The sequence below is a fragment of the Coffea arabica genome, chromosome 3e, assembly GCF_036785885.1.
Source record: "Coffea arabica cultivar ET-39 chromosome 3e, Coffea Arabica ET-39 HiFi, whole genome shotgun sequence".
Classification (NCBI taxonomy): Eukaryota; Viridiplantae; Streptophyta; class Magnoliopsida; order Gentianales; family Rubiaceae; genus Coffea; species Coffea arabica.
In genome coordinates, this window is record NC_092315.1 from 36,953,014 (window position 1) to 36,972,411 (window position 19,398).

Here is a 19,398-nt window from a genome sequence, read left to right on the forward strand (position 1 = left end):
TTGCAGAACTTCTCTTATTGATAAAATGTATAAAATCAGAGTACAACTATAAAAACCTAGGAAAGAAATGCTGAGAGTAACTCCTGAATAACTCCTGAATTTAGCTTGGCAAAAACAAGTTTGTCACTGCAGGGATACTTGTTTGGATCACTGTCATCACACACACACACACAGAGTCCAAAATGAATGAGTAAAATGAACCATAGGTGTATTTTAACTACACTTCAACCACAAGGTACACAGCAGATCAACTTTCACCTTCCTTCTATATTCCTAATCAGATTATACGTCAACAAAGCAGATAGAGACTAGAATAAAAAAAAGTCGAGCTAGCTTGAAGACATTACCCATTCAACCCATTGGTCTCAAGTTTTGTTCTACGTAAGAGAGACACATGAACAGAGAAGTCAAAAGAGTGATCCAGGTTACATAACAAAATACTTGATTTAGAATGAAAAAAAAAAAAAAAAAAAGTCAAGCTAGCTTGAAGACAATATCCATTCAGCCCATTGGTTTCAAGTTTCGTTTTATGTAAGAGAGATGCATGAATAGAAAATTCAAGTGTAACAGACAATTCAAGAGTGATCCACGTTACACAACAAAATACTTGATTTATAATTGCTGATTTCAGAGGAATGATGAGCCATCAAGTCAATTCAAGTATAACAAGCCTCATTCCAGGTAGTAATTCCTATAAATAGAAAGAACTTAAAGTCTCAGGTCATACTAATCAGAACACCTTAACAAACAAGTTTAAAGGTATCCAATTGGCATCAAAGACATATACAAGCTTCATTAAGAATAATCATCAAAGTAGCAAGTCACTAAGAAGCAAATTACCAATATGCAAATGTATGTCAATCAATGGTGGGCAGTCCAACTGATGTGGATATCTGAGTCACGACATATTCATTGGCAGCTAGCAGCACCAGACAATCCGTCCCTCATTCTACCAGATATCTATACAATTATACTACAGAGCTATGATCTAACATATGATTAGCACATAAAGTCGACCAGTAATGCACAACAGTTCAAAAAATAAATGGCCATTTAATCACAACACATGAATGCACTGTATTAGCCAAAGTTCTATGCCTAGAAAGAACTAGTCCAGATTTTGGGATGCATTATTAAATAAAATTACAAGAAAGTTATGCAAAAAAAATGTGGATAGGAACTTAAATCACAAATAAATTTGAATGCTTATAACTGCCAAAAAGATGGAGGAGCATACAACAATAGATAGTAGAAAGCTTCCGTGAATGGAAGTCTTCATATTTGTCCACTTCATGTTCTAAACAGAATTCCATAATTTACTCCTCCAAGCATATTTTAAGCAGAACATTTCATCATAATCCGAGCAGAGTATAGTATATCCATCATCACAGTCTAAGCTACGACACAATACAAAAGAATATCCAAAGTTACTCATCTTGTCACATATAAATAAAAAAGGACACACGTATGTGACCGCAAACACTAGTTTTCTACATCAGACAGAATATAGACAAGCATTCCATTTAAATAACCTTACTAAATGCTCTGATGTGTAGCAGTGTACTACTCTATTTTTTAGATCAAACCATGATCGGCAAATTATCCATGTTGCTTCACATCTACTGAAGTTTGCAATATCCAGACCAAAACAAGCACCACAAAATTCAGATTAATTGGAAGCAAAGCAGAACTCAGGTCAGTGAGAAAGTGTATAACTTCAAAACACCCAAACTATAAAAGAGTAAAAGAAAACACTTGTTGAATACTATTGTCACTTCCAGCGAAAATGAATTTTCAGCTACAATATACATAGTTTGTTACACCTCAGCTGTGAATGAGAAACTACAGAAAATCTGCTACTTTCTCCTCTTGAGTGGCCCAGTTTTGTAGCCACACTTAGTGGGCTTCCCCCATGGTGTACGTGAACCACGTCCATGACTCCCACTACTCTTACTTTTCCCTTCACCGCCTCCATGCGGATGATCAACCGGATTCATTGCCACACCTCTCACCTTTGGCCTCCTTCCCAGCCACCTGCTCTGCCCAGCCTTCCGTAACTTCTTCTTCCCATGCTCTGGATTCGATACCTGTCCGATTGTTGCCCTACACCTTGTGTCTATACTCTTCTTTCTCCCCGACGGTAATTTTATCTCACAAAACCTGCAAAATACATGACTCTCAAAAAAAGCACAAAAATCCAGGCCACGGCATAGCACCACAACAACCACCCCATCAGCCCTCACTACAAATTCATTCTACATCATTCCAATAGAGCCACAACCTTCAACTGCCACTACTTGTAAACTATGCATGAAAGATTATACCGCCTTATCCACCAAAATTCTTCCTCAAACTTTCAATCTTTCACAATGAAACCCATAAATAATAACGAGAAAACTACAAGAACAATTTTGTACCTTGTGCTCAATATGTTGTACCTTCCCTACACCTACAACCTCCACCATTATTTTTCAATCAATTCTCTGTTCTAATTTAAAAGCAATAGCTCTCCAACTACCAAAACGATGCCGTAATTACACCGAATTATTCATAGCACAAGAAAGAAATAAATCTAGCACTAGTAAATAGAAGTAACTGTACCTAGACGACGTTGTGTTTGGCTCCGTTAAAATCTTAGCAACAGTGCCGGCAGCTCGGACGAGCTTGGCGCCTTGACCGAGTCGCATCTCGACGTTATGGATCAGGGTCCCGATCCGCATCATCGACAGAGGCATACACGATCCGACTTGAGAGCTGATATCCAGCGTAAACATATCGTTCATCATCATCGGTTGGGGAACCCTAGCCGGCGGCTTCCTAGTCATGGTTTCGATTGCACCTGCAATATTTTGATTAAAAAAATGAAACTTCAGAAATGAAAATGGAAATTGAAAATCAGTCTTGAGAAATTATGAGATGTACTTGAAGAAAAGAAGGCGTGGCTGTTGGCGGGCTTCGTCTGGCAGCGGAGGCTGCCGAGGAGGATTGATGAAGCCATGCGACCTCTTGAAAACGACATCGTTAAGGCGTTTTTGGGTGCAAATGGAAAGAGAGGAAGGCAAAGGGAAGGGGTTTAAGGACGCTAGAATTTGCAGTCTGCACCGTAAAGGGCTTTCGGGGGGAAGGAGAAAACGACGACGCCGTTCGGGGTTTTAGTAGTAGTAATGTAGACTATTTCCTTTTTTCTATTTGTTTGGGTTGACGTTTGAATTTTTATGCTAGCAAATTTAAGCTTTAGTGATTTATCAATTTTTTTTCTTTTCAGGAAAATTTTATTTTATAATGATTTTTTATTTTTTTTCTAATGGGTGCCCCGAATTCACGTCTAACTTATCATGTCAACACATACATTAATATTAACATTATGACACATGTATAAAAATTGAATTTCAAATTTAAAATTTGTATAGTTATTATTCATTCAAAGGTAATATTTGCACACTTAGTACATAGAAGATTAATTCTAATTCCTTATACTATATAAGAATGAGTTTAGGGTAAAGATGTTCTTTGGATTTCAACTGTAAGGGTAGGGCTATTTTGGGAATGTAAGAGTTTGAAGTGCAATTGGAGTATTGAATACAAGTCATTATAACTAATTTAGTTTTGTTGTAATTACTTAGATGTCCTTTTAGACATTTAAAACTAGGGGTGAGATTGAACATTAGGTATAACTAAATTCAGCTTGTGTTTTAGTGAAATAACATAAAAGCTCTTCTAATCATTTAATTGTATTAACATCCAAGTCTCTTAATTTCCTAAAGCATTTCTCATCAGTTATCTGCAAACTTATGATATATAGATATTAAGACACAATTAATGCCAATTAGTAGAGAAGTTTGCTTTCTTGGCCGTTACCCCCATTTGTTCATATTCATTTCATTTACTTACAACTTTCTTTCACCACAATCATGTAACCTATTAAATTTGGATATTGCTATATTAGCTACTCATCTTCCCCATTTTGCAACACTTTTCTCAATAAGTATATTTTCTTTATCCAATCTACTTTTTGCTTGTAAGATATCTCAATAGGTATGTTTTCTTTAACCAATCTATTTTTTGGTTGTAAGAAATCTGTAATCTTGAAGGTTGTATGTGTGATGATTTTTTAGTATTATAATTCAATTGTCCATATTAGATAGGCATGATAGGAAGGAGATCACATTTGTTAATTATTATTGGAAAAATCGTTCAAAACATCCCTCACATTTTATAAAATGACTTTTTGCGTCCCTCACTTTTAAAAGTATATTTTTACATCCCTTACAAATTCACATTGGTTAAATTTGGTCCCTATCTAGGTTTCTGATTAGTTTTTAATTGAAATCCACCATGTGCCTTGCTTGTAATCAATTTTTAAGGGCAAAATTGTCAAATCAAAGTTTACATAATCCGATCCATAGTCCCTTACATTTCACAAAATGAATTATTTCGTCCCTCATATTTTAAAAAATAAATTTTTTCATCCCTTATTGATCATATGTACAAATAACTTTTTTTAAAAATTAATATATATCTATTTGTTTTCACCTGAACAATATAAATAGTATTCTCTATTTAATTTCACCTGAACATTTCATCTGAACATACTGTTCAAGTGAAATTAAAATAGATATATACAGGGGTTTAAAAAAATTTGTTAGTTTTTTACAAATGTTCATTCCTTTTACTCAAAAATTGAAAACAAAGAAGATATTTAATTCTAAACATTATCAAGCATTTATACCGAATTAAATTTGGACAAAAAAAATAAACAAAAAAAAAGTATGACCAAATGAAGTAAGTGATTGACATTTTTAAATTTTAAGATAATCATAAAGTAAGAAATTCAACTATTAGTCTTAAAGGTAGCGAGTAAAAATTTCAAATTTAAATTGCAATTTGTTAGCATGGCTATAAAATTCGAATTAACATTGATTAATAAGATGGTCTTATTATGCAACTTAATAAATGAATTATTACCAAAATAGAAAATGTTACAAATATTAAATAAATTTACATGATGAAATCAAATATAAATATATGGGTTTAAAAAAAATTATTAGATTTAAACTAATGTATTTATCTATTGAATAGCATATGCACAACTACAATTAGTCTGTTTAAGTGAAATAAAATAAAGATATATTACATACTATTCATATTGTTCAGGTGAAATCAAATAGATATATACATGAATTTAAAAAAAAATTATTTGTGTACATGGTCAATGAGAGATGAAAAAATTCATTTTGTGAAATGTGAGGGATGAAAATTTTATTTTGTGAAATGTAAGGGATTATAGATGGATTATGTAAATTTTGATTTGACAATTTTACCCCTCAAAAATAATCACATGCAAGGCACGTGATGAATTCCAACCAAAAATTAGTCGAAAACCTATGTAGGGACCAAATTTGACCAATATGAATTTGTAAGGGATGTAAAATTACACTTTTAAAAGTGAGGGACGAAAAAAGTCATTTTACAAAATGTGAGGGACGTTTTGAACAATTTTCCCATTATTATTTGTGGTTTAAAGTAAGTTTATCATTATAAATTTTTTCATATGTAGATTGCATCTACTTTTGTTGTTTTAACTATTAGTTATGATAATTTTCAAATTGTTTGTTATTTTATTGATGATTCCATTTAGGCAAATTTTTCACTTCATTTGATTTGCCAATAGGTTTAACTATCTACTTAAAACTATTTGGCTGCAAATATAAAGTATGTACTTCATTACTTTTAATTGTTTTCTTGAATTGAGTGGTCTAAGATGTTTTAGTACTTTATTTGACGTGGTTATTCCTCTAAATTAGCATTTTAGTTGTTGTATAAAAAACTGATGTTTAGTGATTGTAATCCCTATCTAGAAGGAGATGCTTTACTATATGTTTTAAATCATACAATAAATCATAATTGATGGATTGGTGAATGTGGAGATTTCATGATGATATGTCCTTGGAATCAATATAAATTCAAGAATTTGGCTTGCAAGAACCGAAATTCCACTAGCAATGATTTTCTTCAAATATGCTAATTGTTCAAATCTCACTTATATGACAAGATAATGTGGTGCATTGCCCTTATATTAAGATCAAATTCAAACCAAAAAATAGATTTTAATATCCATAAAGTGCATGAGCAGATATAAATAGGTCTTTTATTTTATTAGGTTAGATGCAAAATAGTTGATCGTATCTTATAATTTTGTTCATTGCATATTAGTATATTTTTTAACTCAATATGTAACTTATGATTTTTCTATTTAATATCATATATTAAAATTGTCATACTTCAATTCTTATACTACAAAATACCAAATAATAATTATTAAGCATCTTTAATTATAAGCACTAAACTCCCACGCGTCGCGTGGGCTTTTCCTCCTAGTAGTACATAGAAGATTAATTCTAACATTAAATGCGTATAATTAAACCATGCAGAAAAATTACACATAATTTTTTTCCATAGGGGTTTTTTTGGAAGAGACAAGGGTGGTAACGATTGTCATCGTTCCCATATGATATAACAACTCTTCAACTCGTTATAACTTATCGCAAACAGCATATACATTTTTATGACAAAGATATTATATTTGGGTACTATTTGCATGGGTCTTTTTATTTTTGTTGTATCAGAATTACGCGTTTAAGTGGGTCAAGGGGGAAAGAGGGGGAAAGCTGGATTTGGTGGTATGGGAAAAGAGAGTGTAAGTAAGAGATTTAAATTCAATACCTTTAATTACACTAAAAAAAATTTAAAAACAAAAGAATGTTCACATGGGTCCTTATATTTTTGTCAGGTCAAAATTACATGGCATTATTTGATTTTCACAATTTGAATTTTAGCATTGTTGGTCCATTTTGGGCCACTAATTATTTGGTCTAACAACCGTCCCTCTACTGTTTGCTCTTTTTTGAAATGGTGCTTTAAGGTATACACTTAAATTTAAGGGTAAAATATAGAAAACCTCCTTGTGGTTTGACTATTTGACACACTACCTCCTCATTATTTAAAAACACCCACGTTACCCCCTCGTTCTCTAGACTAGAGTGGAATTACGTTTTTTGATCTGCTGTGAACCGGTAGTCTGTCTATTATTAATTGTTTTCTTTTTTATTTTATTTTCCTTTCCTTTCCTTTTCTTTTCTATTCTTCGTCTCCTTCTTCCTCTATTTCACATTCTCAACAACTCACAATATCGAAGCAAGGGGGTCTTGGCATCTACTCATTTTCTTTTTCATTTTCACCTTTTCTTTCTTTTTCCTCCTCTCTCTTGCTCCCCTTCCCCTTCCACCACTTCACACCACCATCCCTTCCACCAGAACTTTGCACCACCATTTCACACCACCATCCCCTCTTCACCCGAACTCTACACCATCCCCTCCACCACTTTACACCACCATCTTCTCCACCCAAAATTTAAAATCCTGCAAATTTGGAGCACCATAATATGAGAGGTAGTGGGTTGGTTTGTACTTTTATGTATTGCTACAGATCTAGTCTCCCATGGGAAAAATGGGCACCAAAGAATCAGCCATCAAAGACCCAAAAATTGGGTAGAGAAATTCTATAGGTGGGTCTCATTTTTGCTATGATTTCGGGGAGAAAGAAGAAGAGGACTTGTAGTTGGAGATTTTCCATTTCTGCAACTTGCCATTTTCACTGATCAGATTTGTCTACTTTTTCAAGAATTTGATGGTGGAAGCTTATGAATTCATGAAATTTTTTCTTCGATTTTTGGGTGAATTTGGATTTTGGGGCCATTGTTGTAGAAAAATCTTTGGAGACAAAGTCGGGGGCGGTGGTGGAGACAAAGTCGCAGGCGGTGGTGGCGACTAGCGGCAGTAGAAAGAGATGACAGAGGAAAAGAGGGAAAGGGTATGAATAATTTTTGCTATGATTTCACGAAGGCAGAAGAAAGAGGACTTGTAGTTGGAGATTTTCCATTTCCGAAACTTTCCATTTTCACTCATCTGATTTGTCTACTTTTTCAAGAATTTTATGATGGAAGCTTATGAAATTCATGAAATTTTTTCTTGGATTTTTCGGTGAATTTGGATTTTGGGGCCATTGTTTTGGAAGAATCTTTGGAGACAAAGCGGCAGGTGGTGGTGGCAACTGGCGTCAGTGGAGAGAGATGGTAGAGGAAAACAGTAGGAGGGTATGAATAATTTTTAGAAAATTTTAAAAGTGCATCAATAATTATAAAATTTGTAAAAATATCTGTGATAGTTAAGTCAAAGCACCAAAATTGAAAAAAAAATGACGAAAAAACAAAAAAATATTAAAAAAAATAATACATCACTTGCAGGTAGCATACAGGTTATCGATCAAATTTTACTTTAGTCTAAAGTACGAGGGGGCTATATGGGTGTTTTTAAATAATGAGAAAGTATCATATTTGAGGAAGTTAATTTCAAGGGAGTGCAAGGGAGTATCATAATGAGGGAGTACAAGGGAGTTTTGTGTATTTTACCTAATTAAAACCTAATTTATCAAGTTAACAAACACACTCACATAAAATTCACCCCTTACAATTAGACAATTTTTGAAATTAATTTCACTTTTCAAAAAAAAAAATCAGGAAAAATTGCCAATTTGGTCCTTCACATTTGAGGAAAAAACTTTTTGAGTTCCTGACTTTTAAAATCAGTAAAAAAAATGTCCCTGATATATGAAAATTATACCCATTTGGTGCCAAAGCTCATTTGTGCTAAATTTTTAGACTAGAAAGCACACGTCTTCCTCATGTGCCTACAATTGCCAAGGCAAAATGGAAATAAAATTCATTTTCCTTCAAAAACACACATGACCACCCTTTCCCCCTATTTTTAACCAATAAAACCCTATTTCTAAGTCTAAGTTACCAAAACCCAATTCCCAATAACAAAACTTCAATAGATGCACTTTCACAAAAAGGTAATAAAGAAAATAGCGTAAGGATCAGATTGAAAAAGGATAAAAAACAATCGAGAAGCACCGATGAATCGCCACACATGATAAAATCTCTTCTAAATAGCAATATTGTGATTTGATACATATATTATGTAATATTATAAGGCTACATGTGTTATTTATGAACTTACTGAAAATTTTGTTATTGGGAATTGGAGTTTGGGGTAAGAATTAGAAATAAGGTTTGATAAACGAAAATTAAGGGAAAAAGGAAGTCATGTGTTTTTTTTTTTTTTGGTGAAGGGAAATAAATTGTATTCCTATTTGTTCTTGAAATTATGGGCTTGTGAGTTAGACATGCATTTTCTGACCAGAAAACTAAAAAATGAGTTTGGGGATCAAACGTGCAAAATTTTAGTATTTGAGTAATTATTTTGGCTGATTTATAAATGCTCCGTTTGGATTAACTGTTTTTTGGGATATTTTTCAAATATTTTACTATAGCAGTTTTTGAAATACTGTTGATATCGTTTGGATTGCTATGAATGAAAAACTCATTGTTTTTGAAAAACTTCTCCTTTTGAATTGACCTATATTTGAAAAACAACTATTATTCCGTTTAGATCCCCTAAAATTTTGAATTACTATTTTTGTAGTAAAAAACCAACTCCTGAGTCAACATTGTATTTCGTTTATATACAGTGTTTGTTAGGAGCGAAGACAACCTAAGAGGGGAGTGAATTAGCTTATTTAAAAACTAATTATTATGTGACACTTTTTGGTTCAATATGAAATTTACCCTCTTTTTTAGGTGATCACTCAATGAATCAATTTATAAGAGAGCAATATCACTAGGGAGTAGAAGAGATAAGCAATTAAAATTTACAAGATAATAAAATAAAGAGAGGAATTGCAAACCAATTTGACCACCAATCTCCTCTTGAGCTTGTAGATCACTTTATGGAACAACCTTCTTCAAGTTAATGAAATACAACCAATTTTTGTGTATAAAGGAAGGCTCACTTCCTCCTTGCCCCAAGCTACACTCGGTCAAACCAGAAAGTTTTACAATCACTCAGGATAACTTTCACAAAACTACACTTATTGAAGTATTTTTCTCACACAAGAAAAAGTTCACACGAATCTTACACCACAATGAGTACAATTCTTCCTTGTAGAGTATTTTCTTACTAAAACTACTCTTAATCTTTTGTATTCTCAGTGTGCAAAAGTTTTTTTTAAATTTCTGACCATATACTATTTATATGAGACCAAAAATAGTTTCATTAATGCTTCCAACAGATAGAAGGCCACTGAAAAGTTAACTAGCTGTTGGGAGTATCAGACGTCCGGTACCTCCGAAACTTGCATCCGAAAGCAGGCAAAGAGTTTGAAAAATCTTATTCAATTCTTTCGGACGTCCGATACCTCTAATGCTTGCGTCCGAAAGCAGACATTGAGTTTGAAAAAAATTTTCAATTCTTTCCGACATCTGGTACCTCTAATACTTACGTTTGAAAGCAGACAGTGAGTTAGAAGGAATATTTTAATTCTTTCGGACGTCCGGTGATGAAGTTTTTCGTGCGTCCGAAGTGCTGCATTGATTATCGGATGTTCGGTGTTGTCTTCACGAGTGTCCGACAGTTTTCAAGTTCCTTTATCTCATTCAATTGCTCTTGCTCTTTGAGTTAGGTTGCTTCATATCTGAAAGGATTTCTTTTTGAAGAGATATTAGTATCATCCAATTGTTTTGCAAACATCAAAAGATAGGGATCAAGATCAATATTCTCCCCCTTTTTTATGATGACAAAACAATAGATGGAAGAAAGAAAAAAAAAATAAGCATAAGCTCCCCCTTACTCATCACATCCAAAACTTTTAAGTGCCAAATTCATAATCTCAGAATAACTCCCCCTTACACGTAGCATCCATTTCTCCTCATTTTTGTCATCATAAGATGAGAGAGTAAAGGTTAGCAACCAATATCAACCAGAGTTCAACAATCCATTACACCGTTACATAGCAGTCACAACACCAAAATTTCGCAACCAATACCAGCCAAGAACATAGAAATAAAACCAAGAGAAATACCAAATAAAGAAATATCAACCAAAATATATTAGCCATTCAACTAGAATCCATCAGTGTTAACCAAAATCAGTCATATTAATTAACATTCATTCCAAAACACCAGAGAAATCCATTAGTATAAAGCACTAGAAACATCAAAAGAAAAGAAAGAAAAATACAAAAGACCATGTAAATGCATCCTAAATGAAGTGCAAATGCCCTTAGAGTACCTAAATTATGATCTTGAATGATCCAAGCCTCCTTCTTGCAAGACGAAACTGAAAGGGATCCAATTCATCTTCAGTTTCTTCATCATCTGCTTCACTATCCTCAGTAGTTGGAGCCTTGTATTTGTCTGAAATCGAGGGATCATGAGGAGTAGGCTGAAAGTTCGAGGCATGGATTTCAGCAATGGGAGGAGTGGACTCAGTTTGTGGTTCTTTCTCTTGTGGGACAGGAGTTGACTCAGTGCGTGGCTCCTTTTGATATATGTGTTCGTCCTCTTATGGGACAGGAGGCGCAAGCAGATTTCTTTTGTCCAGAAAGGTGGCTTGTTGCTCAGGTGTCATGGTCATCATTAGACCATCTTCAAGGAGAAGGACATGTTGTTTGAGTTCCTTAAATAGGAAAATGACTTCATGATTAGATGAGGTGGGTTGAGTAGATGATTTGCGAGGATGGATGGAAAATGGTGAAATGACATGAGACTGTTTGGAAGGTCTAGGAGTAACAAGAGTTTCATGACAACTTTTGGTTCTAGACTCCAAAACAGCTTCCTTATAACACCAGTGGCCATAAAAAAACCTGATACTTTTTCTTTCAAAATGGGCTTTGGTAAAAACAGAGGATGAATTCTCTTTTGGAGATACTCCAGTGACAGGAATTTTGAAATGATCAAAGATTAGAGTAAAAAACTTTTCATAAGAGAGTTTTCTACCGCTATCAGTGCCCAGTTTGAGCAAAAATTTACGCATGACAAAGCCAAATCAATTCTAATTTTCTCAACAAAACAGTAAAACAGATAAAGCTCGATTTTGTTGGCATCAGTCCTATGACCGTCAGTAGGAACCAACGAGTTTGAAATGATTGTGAAAATGATCAGATTTTGAGAACTGAGATTCTCCAATTTGGCCTCAGCAGGTGTGTTAAAGTGATTTTGAAAGTAGGTCATCAGTTTTCAATATGAAAATGGTGATGAGTAGTCGGATATTCTTCATAAGAGAAAAAATTTATAATTTTACTCCTACAGTCATCTTCAATTTTGGTTTTTAGAACTAGATTGACAATATCAGGAGTAAGAAGAATGTTAATGCCATTAACACGAAAGATAATTTCAATATGGGAACTACCCTTCCTAAAATTAGCAAAAAACTAATAAAGTATTTCAGGGTAATATGTGTTGGGTATAGACAGAATATGAGACTATTTTTGGAATTCAAAAGGCTTAAAAATTGGCTCTATATCAAGCTTACAGAATTCAGAACGAATGATAGTTATTTGAGTGATGAAACCTTTATGTGAAATCGATTCAAACTTGTCTCTGGCATCATCATCAATGAACCTGGGCAATGTGATGGCCTGTTGCTCAGTCTGATTAGTGCATTTTCCTTTTGCAGTGTGTTTTGTAGACCCACAAGTCGATTTGCTTGGTGATGGCACCATAGTTTCTTCATTTCTAAGTCTGGTTGTGCGTTCGGTGCCTGACGGTCCTCCTCTCAATCGAACCATGATAAAATGTGGGATGATTTTCTTAGAGAATGTGAAAAGAATGTAAATGAAATGGACTGATATGGTTATTTAGCCTAGAATGAATGCTCGAATCTTCCAAAAGTAGATAAGTTTTGTGAAGTTAGGGTTTTTGAAGAAATTTGGGATCAGTCGAGTTTTTGACAGTTAGAAGAGAGTTTGAATGGTGATCAGTTTACAAAGGGGCAGTGAGGTCATTTGTGAAGTCAATTTCTTGAAATTTGTTTTGAGAAGAAACAAATTTGAAATTTTGAAAGTGGAGGAAAGTGAAGCCGTGCATCAGAGACAACGGTTGCTTTTGAACTAAATGGAGGAGAAAACTTCTTTATAACACGCCCCTTTTGAGTGTCGGACGGCCGAACGAAGAGACTAGTCCGACACAAAACTTTTCTAGACAATAACTTAGAATACTGTCGGACGTCCATTCATCTGGTATCAGACGTCCGATAAAGATTGATCAGAGAAATTTTAGAAATTCTTTTTCAAAACGCCCAACTTTGTTCTCAAAAATATAAACTGATCCAGAGGTAATGTTTTTTTAAGAATATCAATAATTTGATCTTTTGAACAAACATATTGTACATAAATTTCACCTTTTTGAATAAGATAACAAATGAAATGATGCTTTATATCTATATGTTTTGTTCTAGAATGTTGAATGGGATTCTTTGTCAAATTTATGGCACTAGTGTTATCACAATACATAGGCACACAATCATACACCAGACCAAAGCCATTCAAGGTATTTTTCATCCACAACAATTGAGCACAACATGCAACGGCGACTGCATATTCCGCTTCCGCCGTAGACAAAGAGATAGCATTTTGTTTCTTGTTAAACCATGATACTAAACAATTACCAAGAAAGTGACATGTATCACTAGTACTTTTTCTATCAATCCTACATCCACCAAAATCAGCATCCGAAAATTTACATAAACTAAATTCATGACATTTTGGATACTAAAGACCATAATTCAAGGTTCCCTTTAAATATCTAAAATTTCTTTTAACAGCCATTAAGTGAGATTCCTTTGGACAAAATTGGAAACGAGCGCACAAACAAACAGCAAACATAACATCAGGTCTACTTACAGTTAAATAAAGTAAACTATCAATCATACCTCTATACTTCTTCTCATCGATTTTCATACCTTCTTCATCCTTATCAAGTTTGGTAGACGTACACATAGGCGTTCCAACTTACTTTAAATCCTCCATTCCAAATCTTTTGAGAAGTTCCTTTGTGTACTTAACTTGATTGATGAATGTACCCTCTTGAGTTTGAACCACTTGAAATCCAAGGAAGAAATTCAACTCTCCTATCATACTCATCTCAAACTCATTTTGCATAATAGTGAAAAAAATCCTTGCACAAACACTTATCAATAGTACCAAAGATAATATTATCCACATATATTTGTACAATTAGAAAATCACTAGAACTTTGTTTAGTGAAAAGAGTGGTATTCACAATACCCCTTTTAAAATCATTTTCAACTAAAGAATTATTTAAATGTTCATACCATACTTTTGGAACTTGTTTTAATCCATACAAAATTTTTGAAAGTTTAAACACATGATTTGGATATGTCTCATTTTCAAAACCGGGAGGTTGGTCAATATAAATCTCTTGATCAATAAAATCATTTAAGAAAGCATTTTTAACATCCATTTGAAATAGTTTAAAGCTCTTGAAACATGCACATGCCAAAATCATCTTAATTGATTCTAGTCTAGTTACGGGAGCAAATGTTTCATCAAAATCAATTTATTCTTTTTGAGCATACCCTGTGACGGTCCCACCCTCTCCTAGGGCGTACCCTAAAAGATAGCGGACTTCCCACTTGACTCTCGTCAGAACTCACTCACTCATATTAATTTCAGAGATAACATTACCAGTGAACAACTGAACATTCACTTTTAAGTACAATTCCAATAAACTTGAAACATAAATTTGTCTAATAAAAGAAACAAAATACTTGTTCTAAATATCCATTCTTAATATCACACCAACTCAAACAAAAGATTCAACAGTCTCAAAATTCAAAAGAGACCATGACTACACTATATACACAGAATAACGGATCTTCCCAAAATAACTTTCTAGTTCAATCCAATCACTCTTCAATCTCCGACTCCTGTAAGGAAAACAAAACTAAAAGGGTGAGCTTACGCCCGTGAGGTTTCCATGCAAGCAACAATCAATAAGCACTTAAATCAATACAGTTAAGCAAGTAGTGCACATTTCACTGTACAATCATTTTCATTAAGCAATTGAGGAAATACTTTACTTCACTGAACAATCACTTTTAAAAGGATACGGTGCTCGCATTAGAGCCATTTCAATGCACTACACACTCCGTCGAACTCTTCCTTATAACCTCCAAAACAATAAACACTTCCCTCACTTGGATGGCCATATCAATATCAGTAATCTGCTATTTCATGGTAATATTCGAGCATACCGAAACACTTACCCAAAGCTATCGTCCTACCCGACCAAACCCTTTGCTGGCTCGAATAGTCCGTTGAACAGAGGGTTTTGGAACTCAGTTCAGCCAGTGTGATAAAGTACACACACGACTTACAGTCATGCACACTTACAATATCACTTGATTAATTATCAACCTTCAAACTCAACTAAGTTGAGTGCGATAAAGTACACCCTCGACTTAAAAGGCAAGGGACAATTAAGATACACTTTACAATGAATCACTTAACAATATTTCATAATAAGCACATTTATCACATAATTTCACTTAAACAAACATAAACAGTTAAACACATAAATTCGGAAACACTCACCGTTAAAGGTCGATTAAGCTTCGCTTTCTGGGTTAAATCCTTGATCACTCTCAATTCATGAGGTAAAATAAACTACAATCATTCAGGTATTCTTAACGTGAATTCTAATAAGTTTATTTAGAGTTTTAGGATTCTCTAAATATAGCTCAACTAATCCAAGCAATCTAGTACTCTTAAAACTCCCATTTGATTTACACTTTCAAGACTAGGAATTTTATGTAGAACCCCAAACATAAGTTCTAAAGTTCTAAAGTGTAAGGAGAGAAGTTTTAAGCGTTAAAATCTCACTAACTTAAGGTTTAAATCACTAAAAACCAAGTTCCTTAGCTTATTAAACAAGATGTGAAATTCCAGCAATTCTTTCTTACATTTCTTTTCGAGATTTATTAAGTTTATTAACTAAGAATGATGAATATATACGTATACACCAAATTTAAAGTCTTGTGAAGTATTTAGACTAAGATTATATCATTTTATATAATTTCCTAATATCAAAGGAAATAAAATAAAATAATTTTAGGGTATACACATAATTTTCTCGGGTTCTCACATACCCTTTGGCCACAAGTCTAGCCTTATTCCTCACAATTTCGCCTTTTTCATTCATTTTATTTCTAAAGACCCATTTTGTGCCAATAATAGGATAATTTTGAGATCTTTCAACTAGAGTCCAAACCTTGTTTCTTTCAAATTGATTTAGTTCCTCTTGCATGGATAAAATCCAGCTTTTATCTTTCAAAGTATCAACAATATTTTTAGACTCAAAAAGTGAGACTAAGGCAAAATTATCCTCACAACTTCACCTTTGTCATTCGTTTTATTTCTAAAGACCCATTTTGTGCCAATAATAGGATGATTTTGAGGCCTTTCAACTAGAGTCCAAAGCTTGTTTTTTTCAAATTGATTTAGTTCCTCTTGCATGGCTAAAATTCAGTTTTTATCTTTCAAAGTATCAACAATATTTTTAGATTCAAAAAGTGAGACTAATGCAAAATTATCCATTAATTGTTTAGATGAGGAGCGAGTTCTTACCTTCTCGGATGGATCACCAATAATAAGTTCTTTGAAATGATTTTAAACAAACTTCCAACCTTTTGGAAGATCCCTAGGTATATTAACATTCTTATCATTTTCTTCTAATGCTTGACTCTGTTGAAGATTGTCTTCTTTTGAATTTTCCTCTAATGAAGTATTGTCTTGAACATGAATCGTGAGTTTCTTGAATCCTTCTCGAGCACCTACATCATCATCTTCACAACAACTATTAGAACTATCATTATTAGATTCTTCAAATGTAACATATATGGTTTCTTCTATGACAACAGTCCTTCTATTATAGACCCTATATCCTCTCTTATTTTCACAATAACCCAAAAAAATACCTTCATCGGATTTCTTATTAAATTTTTCAAGATGTTCCTTGATATTTAAAATAAAATATTGGCAACCAAAAATTTTGAAATATCCAACGATTGGCTTTTTACCAAAAATTAACTCATAAGAGATTTTGTTCAAAATTGGTCTCAAAAGCACTCTATTCATTGCATAGCAAGCCGTATTTACGGTTTCGATCCAAAAATATTTTGGTAAGCTGTATTCACTTAACATGGTTTTTGCGGCCTCTTGAAAAGTTCTATTCTTTCTTTCAACTACGCCATTTTGTTGAGGGGCTCTTGCAATTGAAAATTCATGTATAATACCATTGTGATCACAAAATTTTGAAAAGTCACAAAATTTAAATTCCCAACCATTGCCACTCCTTATTTTAACAATATTCAAACTAAGCAGATTTTGAACTTTGGTAAATAGGAAAACAAAATTTTTGAAGGTATCATTTTTGTGAGCAACAAAAATCACCCAAGTGTATCTAGAATAACCATCAACAACGACTAGATAATAATATCTCTTACCACCCAAACTAGCAATTTGTGTAGGACCGAACAAATCAAGATATAAAAGTTTCGATGGTCTTGAAGTAGAAACATACTTTTTGGGTTTAAAAGAGACTTTGATTTGTTTTCTAAATTGACATGTATCACAAATTTTGTCTTTCTTAAACTTAAATTTTGACAAATCTCTAACAAGATCCTTTATGAATATTTCTTTTAACAAGTTCATGTTGAAATGACAAAGTCTTCTATGCCACAATCAAGAATCTTCATTTGAAATTTTAAGGCATTTAAAGTTAGAGAAATCAACATTTTCAAGAATAACTATATAGATGTCATTGATTCTTTTTCCTTTGAAAATGATATTAAACTTTGAATCAAGAACAAGACACTTATGCTTTTTGAACAAGACAAACAAATTTCTATCACATAATTAACTAACACTTAGCAAGTTATAATCCAAATTATTAACTAAAAGAACATTATGAACAAAAGTCTAACCATTCTTACCAACATCTCCTACTCCAATTATTTTAGGTTTGTTATCATCTTCAAATGTCACTTTTTTACTTGATTTTGGCTTGAGTTTGATGAATTGTGATGGATCACCAGTTATGTATCTTGAACATCTACTGTTTATAAACCATTTTGATGCCTTAATAATGTTCACCAAATTCACCTACACACAAGTACACAAAATAATACGGGGCCCCTGCTGGTGGAGGTGGACTCTAAGAGCCTGGTTGATCTTCTCAATACGGGAGCGACGCCCCGTTGGCCTTTGTGTAATACGTTGCGTCGCATCCGAGCGCTGCTTTCCTCACTTTCGGCAACAGTATCTCACATCTTTAGGGAGGCAAATGCTTCGGTGGATGCGCTCGCTGGGTTGCGGATGTCGTCGGAATTATTTTGCACTTCGCTTCCTCAGCTTCCGCATTTTGTGCGGGCTACGGTATGCCTAGACAGCCGCGAGTTCTCTTCCCTGCATTGGCAACCCGGATAGGTCTTGAATCTGTGATAGGCTTAACTTATGTACTTCAATGTTTCAAAAAAAAAAAAAAAGTACACAAAATAATATTTGATACCCTTTTTAATTTTTGGGTCCACGTGAGTTAGCATCATGTCTAACTATCCACATGAATTTCACGCCTTTTCTCATGTTCTTTCTCACATAGCAATTACTTTTCATGTGATTTTTTTGACAACAAAAACTACACATAATCAAGGAGTTATTTGTATGGATTGATTTAACCAATCTTATTTGTCTTCTCTTATAAATAGTAAACTCATTTGTACTAGAATTTAACTTTTTTCAATAGTGTCAAAATAAGGCTTTGATCCATTCCCTTGAGAACAGTTTTGTTTTTTGTGTTGGAGCAACTCATTTAGATTGTTTATCCTTCTTTTCAAATCACCTTGTTCCTTTTTGAATATTTCATAAAGTTTTGTTTTTTTATCAAGTTCAATGTGTAGATTAGTCTCATTTTTTTTAAAGTAGTCATTTTCAGTTTTCAGCTTTTTATTTTATTGAAAAAGGTTTGCATTGTCCTAAATAAGAAAGCTAATTTTTTATTTTTATTTCTTGTTTCTAGTATAAGATTCTTTCAAGCTATTATGCAGTTTTTTAGTGAAGGAATCAACATCATCATCACTTTCATCATCACTAACAAGTTGAGAGTTGCAGTTTGTTACCTCATCATCGCCAATGGCCATGAAAGTCATTTGAACAGATTTTTCTTCCTCTTCAATGTCACCATCTGAGTTGAATTCATTCCATATGATTTGAAAGTTGTTGAATTTGATTTTTGTTCAGCTTTTCCTTCTTTCTTCCTCTTCATTGGACACTCATTCATGTAATGTCCAGGTTGGCCTCATTCATAGCATTTATCACCTTATTTTTTATTTGACTCTTGCTTTCCTTTGTTTCTTGCATTGTTGAATTGATTTGAAAATGAATTGATAGATCCTCCTTTTATGAATCTCCTTTTATTGAGTATTC

At 33.4% G+C, this 19,398-nt stretch overlaps 1 protein-coding gene across 1 annotated transcript; it reads right to left on the minus strand.

Moving 5' to 3' along the window:
* Positions 1-1,637: 1,637 nt before the first annotated feature.
* Positions 1,638-3,200, minus strand: LOC113736762 (large ribosomal subunit protein uL2my, C-terminal part-like). Its single transcript, XM_027263855.2, has 3 exons — positions 2,923-3,200; positions 2,602-2,839; positions 1,638-2,160 (listed from the first exon to the last, which is right to left on the minus strand). The coding sequence occupies exons 1-3, from the start codon at positions 3,017-3,019 to the stop codon at positions 1,857-1,859; spliced, it is 639 nt and encodes a 212-aa protein (XP_027119656.1). The 5' UTR covers positions 3,020-3,200; the 3' UTR covers positions 1,638-1,856.
* Positions 3,201-19,398: the final 16,198 nt, after the last annotated feature.